This window comes from Protopterus annectens, chromosome 10.part0, assembly GCF_019279795.1.
Source record: "Protopterus annectens isolate FY-2018-M chromosome 10.part0, PAN1.0, whole genome shotgun sequence".
NCBI classification, from domain to species: Eukaryota; Metazoa; Chordata; order Ceratodontiformes; family Protopteridae; genus Protopterus; species Protopterus annectens.
The window spans coordinates 887395739-887421528 of record NC_056744.1 but is presented as its reverse complement, the minus strand read 5'-3'; the positions used below and the strand labels follow the sequence as shown (position 1 = coordinate 887421528).

The following is a 25790-nucleotide window of genomic DNA, read 5'->3' as shown; positions in this document are numbered from 1 at the left end:
CAGACCCAATAGAGACTGGGTGGAGAGCATAAGAAAATATTCAGCACTATCCAGCTTCAGTCATAAAACTCGAAGGAACTCCTTTTGAAAGATCTGCACCATTCCTAGCTGGTTACATTGAAATCAAGATCTTGAATGTAGACTGCTAAAAAGTGTGTTCAACTTTTTTAGATTAACCTTTCAAATAGCCAGTAAATCTACACATACCACCACAGAGATAGGGGCATTTGTGTCACTGGTAATCAGGATTTGTGAAAAAGGTTTGGAGTCCTCCAGAAGGCCTTGTGTGTATACATGTACAAATTTCTCCGAAGAAAACTGCAAGGCAGCCACCTTCAGAATCACTGCAAAGTGTGTCCGAGTGCACTGGGGATGTGTACACCAATGAGATGACATTACATATGCGAGTCATAGCAAGAAAAAGAGCAAAAACATTTAAAGGAAAACTCCACCCTAAAACTACAAAAATCTGTTTTTTTACACTCTTATCTTTGCTTCCTGACTTATTTTAACACCTCAAAATCACTCCAAGTGCTTTATTTCCAATTTTAGCCTGTTTTCCCAACACATGGCTACCAATGGGGCTTGATGCACCAATGTGATTTTGTTTTCCCTCAACCCCTTCTCTTTCTCATAATGCTTTGTATTACTCATGCCAGACATAAGGACATAACTGTGAATTCCCATGCTATTGACATATACTGGGATTTGAGAGAGTCACTGTTATCTTCTTTACCTTCTGTAAAAGGACTGCTTCTTTTCTGTCTCTAATCACCCTCATTTAGGATTGGCTCAGACATTGTTTTACACTATACTTAGAAGTTACCCAGCTACAGCCAGGAAAGTAACTAAACTGCAGCCCTTTCCTCAGGGTTTTCTTTTGTAGCCCAAAGAGGAATTGATTCTGTAAAGGTTCGTCAGTGCAGTGACAGTTTTAACACCTCTGCAGAAGTGTGGGGGGAGGGGACTGTCAATTCCTCCTGTACTACAAAAGAAAACCCTGAACAAAGGCCTGCGATTTATTCTGGCTGTAGCTGGATAATTTCTAAGTATAGTGTAAAACAAGGTCTGAGCCAATAACAGATCAGGGTAATTAGAGACAGAAAAAGAAGCAGTAGTTTTACAGAAGATAAAGAAGATGGTGACTTACACAAATCTCATTATATGTCAATGGCATGGGAAATTCACAGTTACTTCTTTATGTCTGGCACGAGTCATACAAAGCATTATGGGAAAGAGAAAGGGCTGAGGGAGAACAAGATCACGTTGATACATCAAGCCCCACTGGTAGCCATGTCATGGAAAACAGGCTAAAATTACAAATAAAACAGAGTGACTTTGGGGTGTTAAAGTAGGTCAGGAAACTGAGTGAAAAAACAGATTTTTTTTTTTAGTTCTACGGTGGAGTTTTCCATTAAAATAGACGTCAATTGAAGATGTTGTCAAGAGATTTATAATAGTCACCGGGGATGACACTGGCTCAAAAAGCATGAAACTGATGACATTTGCAAATAAAGATGGTTGGGCCTAAAAACTTTTCTTAATGCTCTCCATCTACTAATTGAGGAGTGGAACTGAGAAAGTAAAAGGAAGACAGAATAACACCAGTAACTCTGGCGACAGAGTAGAAGAATTACTCCACTTGAGGGGGGGGGGGCTAAGAAGAAAGAGCTACTGATTTACAAAACCCACACACAACTATAAAACAGGAGTACCAGGTATACACACCTTCACAATAACTTCCAATCATTGATCTCCTGGTTACCTCCAGTTCAGAGTCATGGTAGACCCAAATTCTGTCCCAGCACCCAATAATCCTAGCCAAGGAGCTAGTCATTGTAGGATGCAAATAGACACACACACAAAATTATCCCAGATATGGATACACATGCATGGACAGTTAGGAAGGCTGCCAATTCACCTGTAGAATGACATGAATGGAAATTGCAATATCTATCAAAATAAAGCAAGGATGCAAGTAGGACATGCAGACTCTGCAAATAAGACACTCCAGACAAGAACTAAATGGACAGACAAGAAATGAGGCAGCAATTTTAAGCCCACTGCACCACTGTGACATCCACCTCCTCCATAACCCACTCATTAAAAAAATAAGGCCATAATGCATATTTATGGAAAGCTGTTACAAACAAAAACACAAATATGACATTCTTGAATCAGATAAGTCTATAGCACTGTCACTGACATAACTGGACTAAATACCAACGTTTGGGACAAGGGTTCACACAAGGTCTGTGTAACACTTTGCCAACACAGTTTATGACACAATGTTACATGGAGGTATCACAGAAAGAAAAATGTAAGTGTCAAGACAAACACTTGACTTTTTAATTCATCAGTTAACTGAGTAAGCACATGAGGCACAAGCACTGCTTTTTAGGGATGACCCGGAAGCACCAACTTGCTCTGAGTCACATGGTCCACAAGTGGAGACTGATGGATTTAAATATATGAAGACAGCATGAGGACTGTTGTCAGATAATAGCCTTTACCCACTAAACTGAATACCTCCATATTCAAGAACCAAGAAACACAAGAAAGCAATAAACAACCTTGAACAGTTTCTGGCATGACAAGGCGGTGCATCCTTCAGCAGTTTTTTTTTTTTTTTTTTTTTTTTTTTTTATGAACAGAAAAAGACTGCACCTATGTACCTTTGACACATTACATATCCCCCGAAAAACACACAAATGAGTTAAACCAAGACTGAGCAAAATCTTCTGCCTTACAGCTGTCCACAGCTACTTCTGATTCAATCTGGTTGCAACTTGTGTACAATACAAATGAAGGGTGACCTACAAAAATGGCAAAATGGCAATAAAAGGAAACACATATCACGACTATGCATACAAACTAAAATGCACCGTCACATACTTCAATTACAATGCTCATTAATGGAACTCTAAAATCAAAACTTAGAACATGTTGTTCAAATGTTCCAATTTTTAGGTATATTCATAGCAAGTTATTTTTGCTAAAATTATTTTCAACACAAGTTAAAAAGTTGTCTCAGTCTTTGATGAGCCTTCATATTTGCACCTCATGACTCTTGTTCCTATACTGCCTCCTGTACAATCTTTCAGCCATTTTTTCACTTTTTTAAACAAATCAGGCCATGGCTTTAACATAATACATTCTTTTTTACAAGAGAGAGACAGACAAATGAGTCAAAAGACTGAGTGAATGGTTTTGCCTAGCAGTTGTCCACAGCTATTTCTGATTCAATCTGGTTGTGACTTGATACAACAGAAAAAAGGGTGACCAAGAAAAAAGGTCAATAAAAGGAAATGCATACAAATACAAAATTAAAATGCACTGTCAATATACTTTTAACTACAGTGCTCCAATAATGAACTCTAAAAAATCAAAACTCAGAACATGCTGCACAAATGTTCTGACTTGTACATGCATTTCTAGCAAGTTACTTCTGCTAAAATTATTTCCCCTATACTTACAAGACGCCCCAGTCTTTGATGACCTTTTGGATTAACTTTCCATGACTCCTGTCTCAATACAGCCTCTTGCACCATGGTAACAGTGACATGTCCATGACATCAAATCAGCTTTTCTAGTCAAGTTTAAGTCACCTTAGTTGTGAAATAAATTTACTTGCCACTAAGGAACTCTTGATAAAGGTTAAATGCTGAATTTATAGACACCTGAGAGATGTTGCTTCAAAACCTTCATGAACATAACAATATACACGTCTGCAGCCTATTTGTGATGTGTTAACAGATTAAGCTAGTAAATTAAATGCAGATATGGGATTGCTACATTACTCACTTTAGACAGACATTGCAAAGGTCCTATGAACAGCCTACTGCTGCAAAAGATATCTCACTATGAAAAATAGCCCTAGAAACATCACTGCTATCTTGAACACAAATGCCCATCAACATGTGAACATAAATATCCCCCAGAATTCAAGTTAACAAATTAATCTTCAGACATTTTGTCAAATAAAGGGTACTAATGAGTTCAAATACAAATGAAAACAGTCAACAGATAGTTATTCCAAAGACCAATTTTAGTCTCCCTTTTAAGAAACCGTATCCTAAAACTGAAAAAAAAAACTTCAAAGAAATATAATATTAATACATCTAAATTCCTGAAACACAGAATGGAGTTGACAAGATTCCCAGTAATGCAAACAAATAGCTTGACACTGTCTTATGGCTGTACTAAGAGGGAGCAGGTGATATACAGAAGTTAGATTTAGTACTCACTCCACGGTTTGTCATCATCCTAATTAAATAGAACTCCAGGGTGAACTATTTATACACAGGCTTTCAAATTAAATGGATGAGAAGATAAAAAAGGTCTATTCCTCACAGTCTGTATCCTTCCCATCAGTTTGTTTTGTTAGACGTTCTTTTACTGTAACACTGCTGATTCATCAACACTAACTTACATCAGAATGTTAGGACAGCCTAACATTAATTCCGAAACGGATAAGAAATGATTTCCCGTCTGGAAATTTTTCAACTGAGGGATCGTTTATACACGCACGTGGTACACAACTTCAACGTGACAGGCAGACTTCTCTAAAATACCATTGGTAGTCCACCAAAACGCATATATTACAGAGAAATATTTTTCCATTGTGCAGAGTAAGAATGCATTGGTGACGCTAAAACCTTCAGTTGATCGATTTAGATATCATCGTCGTCTTCATCCTGAGAAGATCCTGCCTGATTGGCTGCACTAGAAGCTGCAGCAAGCTGTGCTTGTTGGGCTGCCTGTTGCATCTGTAACCACTCTTGCTGGGCCAGTTCTGCTTGCTGCTGCCTGGCCTAAAATACAAAAAATGCATTTATAAACACAAAAAGATATGTGATTAAGCTAATTAACTTTATAACTCAAGCAGCATTTGCTAACTACAGTGTTGGAAATTTGAAGACTTTAAAATGTGAATGCCTGTCAAGTCCTGAAAGATGCATGACAAAATAATTCTAAATCAAAACTCAAGAATGTTCATCTCTCTCAAATCATACATGACACCGAGAAAAAAAAAAACAAAAAACGAAGCAGTAAAATTACATCTGCAGTGTAAAACGCTTCAAAGCACTAAAGCATAACAAGAGTTTGTACTTTAGTTTGAATAAATAAATGTTAATATTTTCATGCTACACTACTAAAAAAATCTCTCCCAACTTTTCATGTCAGTTCAGTAATCTTTATTGCTAGTCTCAAAGTATAATTTAACTGTCCTGATATCAACTTTCCAAACACACCCTGCAAGTCACCTCTGCATAGGGTTACTCTTCTTATGATGACTTTGCTCAACTCAAGAAATCTATGCCATCATCAAAATAAATTTTACAACAAACAAATTCAAAATAAGAAATACGGCCTTTTCTGAGAAATATACCCAAAAAGCTAGGATTGTAAGTAGGACACAAATCTGAATTCACGGCTTCTCAGTTACTAACCTTTACTACTTGTCATGCAGCTAAAGTGAAAACTATACCAGTAAGTGCTGCAAACTTCGTAATTAAACTACCAATAAAATTTTCATTTTTGGAGGCCTCACATGCCATATCATATTTCTATGCAAGATAAATGTGTAAACAACAGAGAAGGCACTACAGCACAGTAATTGAAGAGCTAAAATGCAAAACTGATTACCTGAATCATAATGTCATCAGTTAGAACCATGGCTAGCTTATCTGAGATCCTGTGACACCCACGAACTGGACCCCCCCCCCCCCAATGCCAAGCTTATTGGAACTATCAAACTGTAACAATCTGCTTCCTACAAAATCTAATAAGCTGCCTGCATAAAGAGAATGAGCACCTACAATGACTACAAATGCAGTTATCAGTATTCATTTATAAATCCGCTATATCCTCCCAACTTCATAAAGTAATACCACTCCCACACCATTCACACCTGTTGATTATGCCCCCTAAAAGCTTATGCCCAGGCCAACTTCCCCATTCACCATACTATAGTTGTGGATCTGCCCTCAACCCTCACTTGTATCAAGTTTCTTATGCTACACAGTTTACTCTGCTCTATGCTTCCTGATCAAAATGGGATCCATGGGCTTACTGGTAAAGAAAATGTTGGGCTGTACTGATAAGGCTCTCATACCAGACAACCTGAAGTGTTTACACTGCTGTTCTGACCTTTAGCGAGGTCATATTGAGTTTTAGTGTACATTTCTCAATAGCATTATTTATTTATTTATTTGACATTTCTTGACCGGGTTAATCTGGCTGGGCCAAAAGCCCTTTTTCAGCAGAGACCTGAGGAGAAAAGTTCTAGAACATAAGCAAAATAAAGAAAATTATACAATTCACTTATTAACAGTAAAAATTACAAGTACAAAAATTCAGCTAGCAAGTACAAAATTCAGACAGAATATACAGTTCTTAAGTAAATCAAAAATACAGACTTTTTTTCAGTGATTTAGACAGTAGCATGAGCTAATTAACTTGGATCGCAATAACTGTGAGAGTGGTCTAGTACTTACATGTAATATTTAAACTTTCCTTGTACATATTACATGTAATATTTAAATTTTCCTTGTACACAAAACTTATTTAATTACATTTTTAGACAAGTTGCAGTTCATAAAATACAGAAATGGGGAGTGAGGAAGTTGGGGAGTCAAAGGTCATGTGGGGGTAGGACAGGGGCAGGTCCACTCATTTAGCATGGTTAGCAAATGGCAATACAATTGCAGAGCAAATGAAAAAAATTGTTAAAGGTGGTTTAAGTTATGCAAAAACAGTTACGAGATGAAACTGCAAAAACTGTGATTATTCAAGATGGGAGAGTTCTGGATTACATCAGAAAAAAACTGAGCAAGTAGGGAAACAGGAGAATGGAGGAGTAAAAATGTGATGACAAAGATCAGAAGGATTATATAGGGTGAATAAACTGAATTAACCCATTCCCTCCAGTAGAGCTCTTTTGACTGTGCATCTTTAACTCCCAGTGGGTGTGGCTTGAAACTTTAAAAAATGAAGTTTTCACCTTACAGTTCTAACAAATATTCAATGTCACAGGTCACATATCAATACCATTGCGTTTGCCATCATGTATGCTTCAAGACAAAATATTTGGATACCTTGAATGTAACATGGTTTTGGAATTATTAATGTAAATATGAACAAGCAATATTTGACGCCTAGAGGTGCAGTAGGAGGCAGTTGCAGAAAAGCCTGGAGGCACACTTGGCTGTGATGAGTTTTTAATACACTGGTGGACTATGATGGCGTGAGGACGTCAAAGATTGATGGGGATAGGAGGCTGAAGAAGAAAATGCATTCAAATGTCTCATTTACGTCTCTCCAAAACAGACAAGACTAGATAGGTGAAACAGAAAACCTAGCTCTTATACTGGCTTTCTTGCTAAACACACATTGATCAAAGCTGAAAAACATACAAAGCTCAAGGCATGCTATGCAGTATGATCGCCATGCAATTACTCTGCCATTTGTGACGTGGTGTCTGAAAAATATATAACATAGCATTTTAGGTTTATGTTAAATAGGCTGCAATGTCGGAGTAAATGGACTTCATAATGAATTACTGAGTCATAAATTACTGCGGACACAACTCATTGAAACAGTTGCTTTTTCTCCAAATAGAAGAAATTCTGCTGCGGGTGTTGAGGAACTGCATCCCATCCACACCTCACACAACTTTTACAAAAAACTCTAAGCTGCACAACCTATGGGAAAGGGGAGAGAAACACTTATTAAAAACAAGTCATTTTGATAAGCTGCATCCATGTAGATTTTGGATGAATTATTAGGTTTCAGAGTAAATTAGTATAGTTATTGTTAGGCTGAACTTCTTTGCCAGGGTGAAGCATAATTTTCTCTGCCATTCAAGTATTTTGTACACTGTTAATAGGGCATAATGTACCCAGGGCGGGCCGCTGAACATGCACCACTGACAGTTGCTTCAGAAATCAGCTTAAATGTATTAACAATGTTTAACTGAGAAAAGAAAAGCAGCAATTTCCTCTACTTGCTCAGTGATGTGTTTTATACACTTTTTTGCTTAATCTAATCACTACCAACATTCAGAAGTGGGATTAGGTTCAACTGCAATCACAGAGACTTAAGAGGGAATTAAAAGCAGGAAGGTGCCCCTCAGAAATGTTTTACATGTTTGAGTAAAGCAATAAAGACAGATTCAGCACCTTGGCAAAAATTCAATATGGTTGCCAGGTAGACTTACAGAAGGACCAAGACCAGAGTCAAAAAATTGTGATAAATACCACAATATACTAGGTCTGTGAAATGAAAAAGGATCTAGACCTCTGCTTGAAGTCCACAAGGGAAGATGAATCCGTTTACTATGAGAAGACGTTCTTTGTGCCAGATCTCTTAATACAGGCAAGAATCTAGAGATTAAATCATGCAGTTAGTCTGTGGGCGTGGAGGTCCAAGTGATGCTGACTTGATATATTCATAACCCACTGTATTGCCCACATCTGGGGCAAACTTCAACTACACGTCAAGCACAGCAGCACCCTTGTCACCTTCACTGTAATACTAGATAACTCGACAGGTGGCCTTGTACCTTCTCCTTTTCCTTCTGTACTACATTCCTTGAGGGTGGCAGGACATGAAAGTTATGTACTTGCCATAATTATAGATCCTTGTCGTCCCACACAGTTTTGACTGGTTGGTTTATCTACCTCAAATCAAAGATAGCAACTTTCTACATTAGAATTTTACTAGCACTCAAGCCCTCACTCTCCCATAATACTAAGTGAAGCAGTCCATAATACTAAGTGAAGCAGTCCCCTCAGATCAAATTTGCACCCCAAAATGGCAGAGAATAACCAAGTATACAAGACATGCAACTACATAATTGACCAAAAAAAGAACAAAGGGGCCAAGGCTCAAGCTTCAAGCACAGGTCTGACAAATCCTCTAGGAGGCAGAAGAGTGAACTGTCGAGGCAGATAGGAGAGAGACAAGGACCTATAGCTATCCCAAGTACACAAGTTTCATATCCTATGTTGTTTTCTTCTGTCTAGACTGACAAACTAATTTCCCAGCTACTTTTCGTCCCGAGTAGCATCATAGCAAGACGAAAGTGTCTACAGTAGTCTAAGTTCTGTAGAACAAATGTCATATACACTAGTGTGTCTGAAAAATGCAGTAGACAGGCATGGAGAATGGACTTTAGGTTTGGAAGACAGGGTCAGACCCTTAGAGACATAGACAAATGAAATACCCTGTCCAGATGGCTGTCAAGATTGTAACTTTGAAAACCTTGGAACCCGACTTGACCTTAGAGGAAGACAGGAAAGGCTGGTCATCTTTATGTATATTCTTACTTCTATGAAGGCAAAATCTGAGTTGACAATGAACTTTTAGAGTACCCAAGGTATATTCCCCTTGATTAGGGTCATAAATAAAACAGGCAAATTGACGGACTGGTTCAAGGTTGAGTCTAAAGCTACTTTAGGCACAAATGAAGGGATTTGGTTGAAGAGCAACTTCATCTTTATGAAAAGACAAGCAAGACTGCTATCCATTACAAAATCAAACTACAGTGCAGGAGACTCGTTCTACTCCAAGTAACAAAAATCTGGAAGCAACCCCCCCAAAATGAAACAAAAAAGTAAAAATATAGTTTCTCCTTTACATTTCCATGGACAGGGAGGACTTACTGGGATTTGCCAGGGAACTGACTTCTGCTGTTTCTATGCTTGTTTTTCATTCAGATAAGGAAAGAAAAATAATTCCCTCTTTTTACACTGATTTTGAGTCAGAAGAGCAGGGATTGGAGGGCAACAGTTGTGATTCAGGGATCTTCTCTCAAGATTCAGAAGAAAGTGAGGAAAGTATGGCTTCAAAGTTCAATCCAAAAGACTTCCCTTTTCCGAAATCTTATACAAAATGAAAAAAATGTTTTCATTGGGAACATAATTATGTTCTGCCCAGCTGGATATTCCTCAACCTGCAGCTGTAACTCATATTTTTTTCTGTAATGGAGAGCCCCCCTCCCCCCAATAGGTTGTAGTTTCCTCTGACAGTCCACCTCCTGCTCCTAAGTAATCTGAGGTTATATAAGGCTCAGATCCTCAGTCTCACAAATACTTGAATTTTTATACAAAAAGCAGACTTTGTGGCAATTTTCTTACTAAAATTGCTTTTGTTACACAAATTGCTAACGCTAACTCCATTCCCTCTGCAAAGGTGGGGAAAGCTTTTGACAAATGTGTGGTTTTGTGTGTGTGTGTGTGTGTGGGGGGGGGGGGCATATCCTTCTGCCACTAACTCTTAGAATTTTAAATGGCCAGGTTCTAGAATCTAAAGCCTTGAAGAAAACTCTAGAAGATGCAACTGCCCCAGGGTAATGAGTCTTGACAGAAGTGGGCAGCTGTTTCCTATGAAAGGAGGAACAAAAAGAAATAGCTTTGGAAAATCCCAGAAGAAACCGTTTGATTAGAGAATGGGAAACCAAATTTCTTCCCACGAAAAGAGGCAAAAGAGCTGGTCTGATTTCGCAATGTTGTTAGTTTTGTCCAAGCAAAATTTAAACTGCCGTTGAACATCCAATGAATGATTCTTTCCTCCATGTTCTGAGGAGAAAGAAAATAGAAGGGAGACACTGACGGATTGGTTTAAAATAACTCATTAACTACCCTAGACATTAAAGAAGGATCAGTTCTAAGAGTAACCCTATCTTTGAGAAACAGAAATAGTATTCAAAGTACAAAACTTTAAGGAAGAACTGGCAGTTGGCTCAATGGTCAGTTTTTCCAGAACATAGTTAAGGTCCCAAGAAGGTGGAACAGGCTTTTCAGGTGGCCTGATGTGGAGGACCCCTTTCAGAAATTGTCTGACCTCAAAATGTCCAGAAAGAGGTGGATCTATAGGCAGGCAAGTAGATATGGCTGACAAAGGAGCTTTAGCTGAAGAATATACCAAGCCAGAGTTGAGCAGCTCCCACACAAATAAGGACAGTCGGAATTCCCACTTAAAAAGGGTCCACATTCTTCATTCGACAGCACAAAGGAAATTACTTCCATTCTGAAGCATAAGATTTTCTAATGGTTGGCTTTCTAGCCTCCTATAAAACCTGAAGCACGTGGGGTCTAAAATGAATCAAAACTCATATCACCAACAGTCAATTTCAGAGTTTGGACAGGAGGATAAATGAAAGAGCCCTTGTTCTGTGTGAGCAAGTTAATCTTGTGAGGTAACTTGTGATGATTACCCCTAGCCAGATAGAAAAAGGGGAGCCAGTTCTCTCTGGGCCAATAGGGAGTCATCAACAAGATTTTCAGCTTGTCCTTCATAATTTTGTGAAGGACATTTGGCAACAGTGGAAGGGAGGGAAAGCATAGAGGAATCTCCCCTTCCAAGAAAAGGATATGGTGTCAGTTTTCCATGCCTGAGGGCATGGTTCCCTGGAAGAGAGCAGATATTACTTTTTGTTGTGTGTGGAGGCAAAAAGATCTATCTGAGGAATATCCCATTAATGGGTAATGTCCAGGAAACCTCTCTGTTTAGCATCCATTTGTAAGGATCTGCTCTGGAACTGCTCATAGTGTCTGCTACTGTTTTCCTTTCTTTGGGAATGTAAATGGCCTGAAGAAGAAGAGCGTATTGAATGGTAATCTAAACAGGCTATCAAGGCAAATCTGCAAAAACAGTAAAACATGGTACCCCCTTGGTTTACGTACCACATGACTTTTGCATCGTCTGTGAAGACACTGAGGGGGTTGGAGTCCAAAAATGATTCAAGGACTGAAAGGACAGTACCAGAGCCTTCATCTTCTTGAGATTTATATGGTCTTTTCTTTCTCTGGCAGACCAAACCCCCTAGACTTTGATGTCACTGAAATAAGTTCCTCATGCCAGGTTGGATACATCTGCGTAAAGCTCCTGTCAAGGAGGAAACCAGAAAAGGTACTCCTTGATTGAGGGAAATCTGGCTAATCCACCAAAGAATTCCTGTTCCTGATGCAGGACAAGAATGAGATCTGAAAAGTCTAAGGATTGGCAGTGATTAAACTAAATGGACTTGAGATACCACAGCCACTTCCTCATGCAGAGTCTGGTACACAAAAAGTATAGGAATAGTTGATTCCATGTACCCTTGATCTCTCATGTACTGTCTTGCAGAGGTCACCTGCAAAAGAAGATGGCCCTGGAATAACCTTTTCAAAAGCAGGAACTTGTCCAAAGGAAGGAAAACGGTCACTGCTAGGGTGTTGACCTTGCACCCCTGGAAGATCAGATCTTGGGAAGGAGTTAAAACAGACTTTTATAAAAGGTCTTGTCTGCTAGACAACTTGAAGAAGAAACATACTGTCTACTCAGAAACAAGCAGCAGAGATCTTAGAAAGGGGACAAATGAAGGACAAAATGCCATCCTCAAAGGATGTTAGGTGTAGCAGAATTGATATCGCATAGTTGCCCCAGTTAATGCTGTCCTGCATGCAGTATGAGTGAATTCAAGGACCATAACCACAGGTTCACTACCCTGAAGGGCCATTTTAAGCTTAATCAATAGCTCAAGGTAAGAAATAAACCCGTACTTTTTGTGTAGGAGGTGAAGACCTTAATCATTGTGCCAAATACTCTGTGCTTGTGAGGTAAACACTTTAACCATTATGCCAACCCCCAACCCCTTTAGGAACTACCAACAGTTGCTATAGTCAACATGAATCCTCACCATTTAAGCACCATTTCATGATTACTTCAGTTGCTCTGTCAAGAGTAACATCTAAAGTTGACCTAAATCACATAATTCAAAAATATTACAACTAAGATCAGGAAAGTAACAGCTGCAGTCCAGAGAATCCGATGCACTACAGTCCACTCCTGACTGGGTGCAACACCACTGCCTCTTGGGCTGGGTTCCTTCTTAAAAGCAGTTGTCCTAATGGAAGTGTCCCATTTTGGGTTTCTGGAGAAAAGGGGTAGTGCAGGTAGGGAAAAAGACTACTGTTCATTTTCTTGAGTACAAACGTGAGCACAGGAAGCATTCATATTCAATCTGCAATCATTATAGCTTGAAAACAAGCCATGCATACTTCAACAAGCTTCTTTAAGCCTCCTGTCGCCAGTCTCCTATCTCTTACATCACTATGTAAAATTTTTCAATGGCGATGTTCAATTCTAATCCCCTTCCTCTGCCACATATAGAGTCCTGCGAGGAGGATATGTCTCTAATAAACTGTCGCTGTATACAGCAGAATGCAGCCAAGTCTCAAACTCCTCTTTCTATTGCTACTTGGAAAGGCTGCTGTTTCACTTGAAAAATATCACTTGTATGTCCTGGGTTCATGGCTGCGCAATGACCATCCCTTTTGCGATGGTGAGGCTACTCAATCAATCTAAGCCATAGGAGCCTGAACCAGCATTTGACAAGATGCTCACATAGGAATGGACTGATTGTAAAGCACACACAAAGGCAGGTGCATGTAGCTTGGTTCAGCACGACAAGAATGGTGTCTGGTGTTTTAATCCGAGTGACAACCTCTCCTGGAAGCATCTGGGGTCTACATTACGAAGTAGGGGAAATACAGCTATCCAGAACTGTCAACCTAATGACAGGTAACTGCCACTAATGTCAGAGTGGAAGGTCAATATCTGACCCTGACATGGGTAAGCAAAGTCTGCTGATGTTAAGGAACAAGTCGAAAGTAGATGCAAGGCCTAATTCTGAGCTTGGGGCTGCCAAAGGAAGGTAAGACAACAGAGGACCACCGACTGGAAACCAATGGCCAATTGCTTTGGACCAAAAAAAAAAAAATTGGCTCCATGAATGTTAAAGGACTGAGAAGTCGTAGTTCTCACATGGAAGGAGAGCTGGGACTACAGACAAGCTGCAACCACCACATCATGATCAACTGTAAGGGCTGGCAAAAACACACTGGGAGTGTAATGGATGAAGGGCACAGTAGTGAAGACTGAGAAGATGATGATGCTCACTCTTCAGACCAAAAGGTAGCGAGTTGATGCTCCCCATACATATTGAGAGGGTGGCCTAATGGTTAAGGTGTTTGCCTTACAAACATAAGGTGCAGGGTTTGAGTCTCACAAGGGATAAAGTACAGTTTTGTACCTACCATAAATGTAGATGTCCGATAGGTATGCATCTGCAGTCCTTACATATGGGTTGTCCTGCTTCAGGCAGCCCTTCGGTCGGCCGGATTCCAAAGTCTGGGTCCGGTGTCGGCCGATGTCGCCCTTCTGCCCGACGTCATTGCGCCTGGGGTATAAAAGCGTCAGCCGACGCCATGTTCCTCAGTTTTTCTTGCCCCAGATGCCAGGTGCCCTCTAAAGAAGGCTAAATTTTGGATAAATGAATAAATTCCAATCATGCAAACCAATAAACAACAAATACACCATAAAAGATAACCCCAGCTAGCTAAAAAGAGGGATAGGTACCCAAAAAATACCACAGAGGGGTAGGAGGGAGGGAAAACCTGACTGCAGATGCATACCTATCGGACATCTACATTTATGGTAGGTACAAAACTGTACTATGTCCTTCAAGGATGCATCTGCAGTCCTTACATATGGGTAGAATACCATAGCCAAGCTGGGGGTGGTAGGACCTAAGAACAGGATGGTGTAGCTAACATGCCCTGCAGGACTGCCGTAGCAAAGCCTGCTCTGGATCTGGAATATAAAGGCAGGTTGTAATGCTTGGAAAATGTATGCACAGAGCTCCATGTAGCAGCTTCTAAAATGTCCTTTGTAGCCACCCCTCTTAAGAAGGCTGTGGAGGTGGCTGTTGCACTGGTGGAATGAGGTCTGATGGTAGCTGGCATGGCTTTTCCATGAAAAGAGTAACAGAATCGAATGCAATTTCCTATCCATTTTGAAATGGTTTGTTTGGAAATTGCTCTTCCTTGTACACCAGCAGCGTATGCTACAAACAGTTGGTTAGTTTTTCTGTGTCTTAGTTCTGTCCAAGTAGTAACGCAACTGTCTGTGAATGTCCAGGGTATGCAGAAGTTTCTCTACTTTATTTTGTGGGTTTGGAAAGAAAGTTGGCAGGTGGATAGCTTGGTTCAGTGAGACCCTGGATACCACCTTTGGCATGAATGAAGGGTTGGTTCTCAAAGAGACTCTGTCCTTATGGAAAATGAGAAATGGTTGTACTGCCATAAGGGCCTGTAACTCAGATACTCTTCTTGCTGAGGTTATGGCCAGAAGGAAGGCAGTCTTCTAAGACAGGAATTGCAGTTCTGAAGATGCTGCTGGTCCAAATGGGGGTAGCGTTAATTTTTCCAACATGAAGTTAAGGTCCCATGTAGGCACTGGTGGTGTCCTTGGAGGGTTGATGTTTTTTATCCCTCTTAGAAACTGCCTTAGCAGAGGATGAGAAAATACAGGTGGATCAGTGTTGTACTCTGCTGAAATAGCTGAAGCATGAATTTTTATGGATGAGTAAGAAAAGCCATTATGGAGCATTTCAGCCAAGTATTCAAGGATATGTGGGATGCTCATCACGGTCGGATCCTGACCCTGTGCGGTGCTCCAGGTTTGAAATCTTTTCCATTTTGCTGAATATGCCTTTCTTGTGGAAGGCCGCCACGCGTCCAAGATGATATCCTTTACCCTCTTGGATAGTTTATCCTGGTGAGGAGTCGAGGTATTTTCCAGGCTGTCAGTTGCAAGGTTTTCAGGCTGGAGTGCAGAGTTTTGTAGTTGTGCTGTGTCAGAAGAAGTGGCCATTGTGGTAGGGGCCACGGGTTCGTGCGTGTCATGCTCTTTAACAGTGGGTACCAGTGTTGTCTTGGCCAGTCTGGAGCTATCAGAATCACTTTTGGTTGTTCTGTCCTGATCTTCAGTAAGACCTTGTTCATTAACGGAAGAGGTGGGAATGCATATACTGTTAGAGCATTCCAGCTGAAGGATAGGGCGTCCACCTTCCATGCTTGAGGATGGTATGTCCTTGTGCAGAATTTCTTCAGGTGATGGTTGTGGGGGGAGGCAAAAAGATCTATGTCCGGCCTTCCCCAAGATTGTGTTATCTGAAGAAAAATGTCTGGATGCAACATCCATTCGTGTGGATCCATGGTGTTTCTGCTTAGGCTGTCCGCCAGTACATTTTCTTTTCCTGGTACGAACTGGGAATGCAGTTGTATATTGAGTTTTAGGGAAAGTTCCCAAAGATTCATTGCCAGCCTGCAAAGAGGGTAGGAATGGGTACCTCCTTGCTTGTTTATGTACCACATAACTGTGGTATTGTCTGTCTTTATTAGCAGGTGACCTTGATGCAGGAAATGTTTGAAGGCCTCGATTGAATGTATCACTGCCAGCATTTCCTTTTGGTTGATGTGCAGGCACAATTCCTTTTGAGTCCACTGCCCCTGAATACATCTGCCCTTCATGTGCGCTCCCCATCCATGGTCTGAGGCGTCTGTTGTAATGGTTTGGCTGATATGAGGCTTGGTTTGGCTGATATGAGGCTTGCTGAAAGGCAGACCCATGTTTGACTGACTTGCTTGTGCCCACCACAGAAATTCCTTTTGAAGGCATGGAATGAGGGGGATCAAGGCTTCTAGGCTGTGACTGTGCTGAGACCATAGACTCCTTATGCAGCCTTGCTTGTGGAATCAGCAGAATGCAAGATGCCATGAAACCCAGGGCCTGCAGGATTTTCCTTGCAGTCAGCTGGGTTTGTGTTGTCAGATTTTTGAAATAATCCGGTAATTGTTCTTGTTTTTCTTCTGTGAGGAAAGCCATTTGGGTGTTTGTATCCAGCTTTGCACCCAGAAAAATTATTCTTTGGGATGGAATAAGTCTTGATTTCTGAAAGTTGACTGTGTATCCCAAGGCCTGTAGTAGGCGGATGGCATAGCTCAAGTGGTTTAACAATGTTTGTTGGCTGTCCGCTTGTATAAGGCAGTTGTCCAGGTATGGGTATATTTGAATCCCCTGAAGTCTGCAATGTGCAATTACTGATGCCAGGCATTTCGTGAGTACTCTGGGCGCAGTAGATAAGCCAAAAGGCAATGCTGAGAATTGATAATGCTCTGAACCTGCAAGAAATCTGAGGTGTCTTCTGCAACTTTGTCTGATAGGGATATGCAGGTATACCTCCTTGAGGTCTAGAGTTACCAGCCAGGACCCCTTGCCCAGCATGGGAAGGAGCTGCTGTAAGGTCAGCATTTTGAATTTTGGCACGATGAGATAAGTATTCAGTGCGGACAAGTCTAGAATAGGCCTCCATTGCTTTTCTTTTCTTGGAACAAGGAATAGTCTGGAATAAAATCCTTGGCCTTGTTCTGTGAAAGGGACCTTTTCTATTGCCTTCATTTGTAGTAGTTTGGAAATCTGCTTGAAAGCCTCTGCCCTTTGATTTGGTGGCAGGTTTGGCATGCCTTGTCTTTTTGGTAATGTATGAAAATGGAATCTGTATCCTTTGTCTATTATTTGCAGTATCCATTTGTCCTTTGTAATACTGTGCCAATTTTCTGAGAATAAAGATAGCTTTCCGCCCAAAGGTGCTTCCAATTGAGCCCTGGTTGGCGGAGTCAAAGTCAAGTCATTGAGTTTGTCCTTGTGCAGTAGAAGTAGGTCCTGCACTACCTCTTTGGGTAGGAGGCTGCCATTGACGTCCTCTGTAGGAGCCTCGAGCTTGCCCTCTACCTCTGCCACGCCTGTTTTTCCCTCTTTGAAATCTGTCTGTGTCCGGAAAGGACCAATTCTTAGAAGGCCAATTTCTGCTGAATCTTGGTGGTTGGACCTGGAGAAAATCTTTGACTGTTTGAACTGATTTAGCCTTTTCTTCAAATTTCTTTAAGACCTCTTGAGCCGTGGAACCAAATAACTTTTGTTTTTCCAGTGATGCATCCAGAAGCTTTGCTTTAACATGATCTGGCAGTGTTTGTTCCTTCAGCCAAGCATGTCTACGTATGACTGCACCTGTCATTGCTGACCTACATGAAGCTTCCAATGCATCATAACCACACTGTAAGAAATGGTTGCTAACCTGTTGAGAGTTATGCACCAGATCCTGAAGGGCCTTGCGGTCTAGGGGTTCAGGTGAGGATAGTTTTTTATGCAATTCATCTAACAGATACTCTTGATACTGTATCATATGGAATTGACAATTTAATGCTCTCACAGAAAGAGTGGAAGTAGTATACACTTTTTTACCCCATCTCTCTAAAGCCCTGGATTCCCTTTCAGAAGGAAGTGGATTCTTGGCAGTGGTAGTTGTAACCCCTTTAGGGCCCTGGGAAATAGTTTCTGGGTCAGCAGAGTGGCCCTTGTAAAGGTATAGATGCGAGTCCGGGACCCTATAGTACCTGTCAGGTTTGACAGGGGCCGGAGGAAGGGAGTCAGGGGAAATACTAGACTCAGAGTACACATCTTCTATAACATTCAAAACAGGAGGGATAGCCAAAGGTCTATGCTGAGGTAAATGTAAAAAGGTCCTTAACCTCTTTCTGGAATCAGAGAATTCCTGGCCTTGCCATTTGAAATGCTCTCTCATGGAGTGAAGGGTCTCCCCAAAGGAAAACTCTTCGGGTGGGGAGGCCGAGGGAATAGATTCCTCTGCATCAGAATCCTCGTAGGCCGGAAGGACCTCCTCCTGGTAGTCCGAAAGGACAGAGTCATCTGAGGCCTCATCCGAAGACTGGGGATCTGTCTGCTCAACCCTGGGCCTTTTGCCTGGAGGAGGTTGAGAGCCCCTGTCTGGATGTGGCTGAGAGCCCCTGATTAAGGAAATAAGGTCCTCAGCCAAGGTTAAGATTTGTGAACTGGTAGTGGATCCCTGACGAATAGCCTTGGGAGGGAGAGATTTTGGCAGTTTAGCAGCTTTAGCCCGTGTAAAGGCCTTAATGGACATGGCTACAGGAGGCCTGGCTGCCCCACGTGCTGAGGTAGATTTATCAACAGAAATGGTGTCGGATATTTCTTGAGCACCGGTTTCAGTCGAAAATTCTATGACCGACTCAGGAATGGCCTCCGGTACCGAAGTTACCGGTTGTGCGTCGTCATCGGTCTGAAGCGGTAGAGATTCTGCTTCAGAAGAGACCGAGACACTCGCGGTAGGCCTAGGCGTGGAGTCTGCCGAAACCGCGGACCGCATGTGTCGGTCCTTATCCTTTCGTTTTTTGGGTAAATGTGCTGTCGGAAGCTCCGACGGCATGATATAACAAAAATTGTCCCCAAAACATTCCTCTGCAAACTCTGCCAGACGCCTAAGAGTGCGTTTATTGAAGGAAGCACAGGCTGAACAGGCCGAGACGTCGTGGTCTAGGCCTAGGCAGGGTAAGCAGTAAGAGTGGAAATCCTTATGAGGTATTTGTTTCCCACACGATAAACAATTATTAACTTTAACCGTTTAATCTGACATCGGCTGAGGCAAGAAAGAGTCCCCAACGGGGTACTTAGCTTTTTTGAAGTCTTCGGTAGCTGAAATCACAGGAGCTGGCCGACTGGCACTTGCGAACTGCTTCTGCTTCGGGCACCTCACGGCATGAAAGACTGAGGAACATAGCGCCGGACCCAGACTTTGGAATCCGGCCGACCGAAGGGCTGCCCGAGGCAGGACAACCCATTTGTAAGGACTGCAGATGCATCCTTGAAGGACATCTGGCTAGGCTTAAAATGGCTCGCAAGGGCAGTTAGCTTAGTACTAATCTATGAATTTATAATCTAAATGCAGGGACTAGTTCAAGGTCACTGATGCCAGGAGAGAAGTGGTTGGACATGAACCTGGCATAGACAGGATATCCACCAATGGCTAACAATAGAATCTCTTACTAGATCACCACATAAGGTAAACCTCACCAGTATGCAGTAAAAAAGATTAGGTTGGTAGGAAGGATGTGTAGACTTGGATCTGGGGAAGTGGAAACAAAACATAAGAGGCCCATAATAAGACTTTGGTCAAAGTGGTGGAGGAAGGAATGCAATTGGCTAATCACTCTACTTTCTTTTCCTAAGTAGATTTAAAGTAATAAAACAGGACTCATCAACCCAGAATAAACAGAGAGTGAGTGAGTATGTGTTATGTATGTGTGTGTGTGTGTGTGGGGGGGGGTGAAATGCAGTAACCATGACTACACAAGATGCAACACTGACAACACAAACTATGTAACAAATTACTAAATGTAGAGTTCATATCCTGAAGGCCCACTGATGTGCAGAGTTTTTTGTAGGGCCTTTGCACCCACACCCTCAAACTTACTTATATCTACTCTAATATTATAACACCTCATAAAGGAATTTCTTTTTTATATTACAGAAAGAGCTCTTTCATTGCATACAACCTTGATTTATAAAAATCCTTATAACAGGATACTGTCCCAATATCTACCCCTCCCATGAAATTGTTAACTCTACTAATGCTACTACCCACCAAGTACAAAAGAAGAGGAGGCTCAAACACCTTGTTGACCAAGATTCAAGAATAACATTAGTGAAAAAGTCTTCTCGAGTATGGGACCCGCCATAAGGAATAACCTCCACAGCGAACTAAAAGCTAATCAAAGCCTAGTGTCCTTTAAAGGTGCTCTAAGAGAACACTTGCATAGCAAAGTTAATTGTACTTGTTTTCCAGAGGCAGCTTAAACCTAAACAATCTACTGTACTGCTCAACACGAATACTTAACCTTCATACAGTTTTTAGCTCCACACTCATCTCTTCCCCCAATTACTCCAATTATACTGTAATGCCTACTAAGGCCTTTGTTTAACTTTGGTAACTTTCCAACATATAGTTTTGACTAATCTCTATATTTTCTACCACTTAACTTTAAAGCTTGCTTACTAAATTACTTAAGAACCGTTACTGCTAATCTAGTAATTCTTCATTGTTAATTATATTACCTTCATATGTTAAGCACTACTCCATTATGCTATTTTTTTACTGCAGCATATTCTGTTATGCATTTACTTCACAATTTCTTACTATGTTAAGCAATACTGTTTATAATTATTATTCCTTTAAAAGACTGATCATTTTTACCTGGGTCATGACACAAGTGTTTGTGGACCAGCTCACCTACCTAGTTAAAATGCAAATACTATACAATGCCATCCTTGCAAGTGCTTAATAAAACACATTCAACTATCCATTCTGTGATCAACCATGGCTTTGTCCAGTATTCCTAGTTTTGATGGTATGAAGTAGACCTCATTCCAGATGCCAGACTTATGAAGAATGTATAGACTTTGAGGGCCTCCTCTCTATACTACCAGGTTAAAATGGCATGAGTAGGAACAAGAGGCCAAGTCCCAAGACAAAGAAGTCATGGCAAATTCCAGTCCACCTCTGAAATAATTCCCAGAGATGCACCTTTTATGAAGTGAATACTAACAGAAATAACATGTCCTATTTTTGTTGAGTAGCATGAAAGAAACGGTGAGTAGGGTGAGGTCACCCAGCTAAAGATGCTACTGCTGACAGAAAAGGGTGGTCTCAGATAACACAGAGAGAGAGGAAAATAGGGCAGAAGCAAGAAAAGACAAGGATGTAAAGAAAAAAAAAAAAGAATAAAATAGCATCTCCTGCTGCCAGAGCATCTAAAGGTCAGATCCAGTCTTTCTAAACTTACTTTCTGAAAGGGCAAGACAGTGAGAATGGAAGCCAGAAAAATGGTTTGTAACCACTCTAGCCCACTTAGATGCATCAACATTTCTATTAGTTTGCACAAACCTAAGCACTTTCCCGCTTTTCAACATTATTAGAAATATTATGGAAATATTTACTTTAAGAGTGGCTCTAATGAGCTTTGTCAGAAAACCTACAAAAATGGATCCTCCACAACCAACAAATTACATTACACGGTCCACTTGGTAACTATTCGATATTCTAATACTACTTAATGTGATCCCAGGAAAAGAGAGACTGAATGATTGCAAATGCAACCTTACATATACTAACCAAGACAGCAGTTTCGCAGAGGTGGTAATAAAGTTTTGGGATATATAATCTTGCCCACCAATAAAAAAATGCTTTTAAAGGAAAACCTTGATGTTTGACTTTTGTTGTTTCTTGAATTTTAGTAGTTATTTTTTCATACCTCTGGGGCTATCGCTTACAAGTCTCAGAATTACAATATGGAGCCTGCCAGCTCTCTCATAATGAAACATTCTTCCAATGCATTTTGCAATATACTAATAGAGTATCACCCCCACATTAGTAGCTTCCTGCTAAGTTCTAGCAACACAGCTTCATATGCAGGGGGTCACAAACAATAACTAAATTCCATTTTGACTGCAATAAATGCAACTGAACTCCAGAAAACATCTGTACACTACAAATGCAAACTACGTCAAAGGGACATAATGATCTAACAGACCTTTCTTTCCCGATGACAATTTCCTCAACAGCATTTGCTTTCAGCTGAAAATGTTCTGGAGACCACCAATTCAGCATATGTAACCAAAAATAAAGAATTTCTGCAGAAGTTGTGAAATCTAGTTATTCATGAATCAAACCTCACCGCTATATTGTCTAAAGAGGCAAAAAGCCCCCACAGAAAGAGCTCCTGGAGTGCTTAAGCAGTGGAGATTTTAGTCTACCTGGCATAGGAGTAAATGTCTTCCTACATAACAGGTCCTAGGCAATAAGTGTAGCCTTGAAAGTTCTTCTCTTACTCACCTAAATGAACTTAAGGTGACAGTGCAACTGGAACTATCCTGAAATGAAAAGTCTTCCTGAGGGTATTTCACCATTATAACATCTACTGGGGTCAGGAGACTTGACAGCAATTTAAATACAGACTCTTAGTTCTGGATCTACTGTTATCAAAATAACTGCTAGAGAATTGCACAGAAAAAAAAACTTCCAGAACCAAATGCAAATATACTTGCACTAAACTCAACAACCTGAGCAAGAAGCCAATGCGTGGGTTGTTCAAACACTGCTAAAAATAGCTATCCACTAGGAACAAAGGTTCACAATTTTGAGGGAAAGTACATTTGTGTTGAGTAAACTATCATCACAGTACATGCTTGAATGATCACGGCTGCGGTAGCCTAGCTATATGGGGTTACATCCTGCCAAGGATAAAACTGCCAGCCAACTTCTAAAGCTTCAGGGCATCTTCAAAACATTCAGACAGATAGCTTGAGTCTAAAAGCACATGTTTCAGCACCAAGCCCTTCACAGCTTTCAAGCCAACTGAGAGAGGGAGGTGGAGCCTTGAGTGAACATAGCCAGGAGTTTAAAAAAATATATATAGATACACACCCCTTGGCATGTTCAAAAAAAAAAAAAAAACAAACTGGGATGGATGGTGGGAGCGGCTACTGCAGCAGTGATCACTCAAACATCTACTGTTATGGTAAGTTTACTTACGCAGCTGTACTATGTTCAGCATACTGATCACTGCTGCAACAGCCTTAGCAATATGGGTAGATTGCCATAGCTTACACAATTTGGAAGGTGAAGAGGAAAGGTCCAGAAGTCCCTGAAAAACGGTCCTAGCAAAGGTTGATCTAGATGAACAGATGGAATTATGTTTGTAGTGCTTTGCAAAATTATATATAGAGGACCAAGTCGCTGCTTCTAGAATACTTCTAGAATCTAACTCTTCCAAAAAGCCATAGATGAAGCCAAGGCTCTGGGTACAGTGAGCTCTGACCTTGCCTGGAATAGTTTTGCTGTGGTGAGAACAAAAGGTAATAGTCAACCATTTGGAAATAGTCTGTTTGACAAAGAAAGATTTGAAAGAGTTTGTTCTTTTCAAGATAATACCAGAGTTGTCCGAGAAGCTACAAGGTATGGAGTAGCCTTCACTTTCATTTATGTGTTCAGGAAAAAAAAAAATGGACAGTTTTATTTAAAATAACATCAGACACCACTTCAGGCATAAAAGGATTAGTTTTCAAAAGAAACCCTGCATCTGTGGAAAATAAAATAAAGCTGGCTTACCATAAGAGCTTGCAACTCAGCTACTCTTCTTGCAGAAGTCAGAGCGATCAATAAAACAATTTTTCATGTTAAGAACAAGTCAGCCAGATGAAGATACTTGAAAAATGCATCAACTCACAGGTCTCCAAATTCCTCCGCAACAATAACCTCCTCTCTAATACCCAGCATGGTTTCAGACCACACCACAGCATGACAGCTGCTCTCCTCTCCTTCACCAGCACTATCCTTCATCACAAAAACAATGGCCTCCTCTCCTCTGCTGTATTTCTGGATCCATCTAAAGCCTTTGACATTGTGTGTCACAATCTTCTAGTCTCTGCCCTATCTGACCTCTCTTTCTCCACACCAGTCATAAACTAGTTCCACAGCTATCTACAAGGCCATCAGCAATCAGTCAACTGGGACAACAATCTATCCACTTGTCTCCCTGTTACTCTCGGGGTTCCCCAAGGCTCCATCCTTGGCCCCCTACTTTTCTCCCTTTTCACCAATAATCTGCACACTGCCACCAAACATGCCTCCCTCAGACAGTATGCAGATGATTCCACCGTCATCTGCTCAGCCCCAACCTAACAGAACTCCAACAGATCACCCAAGAATCTTTCTCTTCAGTTGAAAGCTGGCTATCTAATGCCCAGCTTCTCTTCAATCCAAATAAAACCAAACTCGTCATCTTCCAATCCTTCAAATCTACCCCAAACATCCCACACTTCACTATTCAAGCCAAGGATAATACTTCCACTTCACCAACAGTTCACACAAAATTACTTGGCGTACAGATTGACAATCTCAAATTTGACACCCACATATCACGAACAATAAAAAAAGTTCACAAAAAACTGGGTGCCTTGTATAGAAGCCGCCAATACCTCACCAAACCAGCAAGAATCTCTATTGCCAGTTCCCAACTAATATGCACCAAACACTACGCATCACCCATACTTACAAATCTTAGACAGTCAGACCTACATAAACTCGAAGCCTGCTACAATAAAATTGCAAAATTTGCCACTGGTGCCTCTTACCGTAGCCCCACTGTCTCTCCCTTAGAGACCATGACTGGCTTGAACTCCCACAACTCCTAAACCAAACAATTCACCTTTGCTCATAAACTAGTAAACCACCCTCTCCGAATCCCATCGCTCCATACATTCTCTAACCCTACCACTCTTCCAGACCACTACCCTCCTGCAACAAAAATCTACTCCAGGTCACCAAAATCAAAAATTTAGCAGGTGAAGCACTATTTTCCTGGGCTATAGCCAGGCTTTGGAACAACCTTCCCACTACCATAACTACCCTTCCTTCCTGCAGTCTTTTCAAGACTGCACTTAAATCTCACCTAAGTTTTCATTGGCTTTGTCCTTGACCTAACCCAGTCTAATTAACCCCCCCCTTCAACCCTTCTCTCCTTTCCCAGATTTAGATAGAGTATCCCCTCTATCACTATAAAACTGAACTGAAATTACTCACTGCTCGTTAATCCTTCCAGGATTTAGCTAGTCATTTAGTCTATTATTGTTATCTAGTTACTGTTTAGAAAATTTGTAGTGCCGTGTTTTACTTCTTATTTCTCAGTGTTTGTAATTTACAGCTTGCTACTCAATTGTACCAAATTTGTTCCTGTATTTCTCCATGTCATGATGGCCTCTACTGTATTCATACCTTGATTGTTTTTGTTTACCATCTACCATGTCCTTCTGTGGAGCTTTTCTCCCCGGGCCTCTGCTGAAAAAGGACCTGTATCCAGTCGGAATTTCCCGGTAAGCAAATGTAAATAAATAAATAAATGGAGTAACAGCTTCTCTAAACTAAAATTAAACTCCCAAGCAGGAGCCACTGGTTTTCTTGGAGGTCTCTTATGTAAGACCCTTTACAAAAACATTCTGATAAGCGAATGCACTGCTAGGAAAGCTTGAAC

The 25790-nt window shown here is 40.9% G+C and overlaps 1 protein-coding gene across 1 annotated transcript in view; it reads right to left on the bottom strand.

The window, feature by feature from the left end:
• Positions 1-649: 649 nt before the first annotated feature.
• DR1 (down-regulator of transcription 1) overlaps positions 650-25790 on the bottom strand; it is a 203346-nt gene continuing 178205 nt past the window's right edge. Inside the window, exon 3 of the mRNA XM_044085683.1 lies at positions 650-4814. Within this exon, the coding sequence (XP_043941618.1) occupies positions 4674-4814 (141 nt within the window). The 3' untranslated portion in view covers positions 650-4673. The remainder of the gene's footprint in view (positions 4815-25790) is intronic.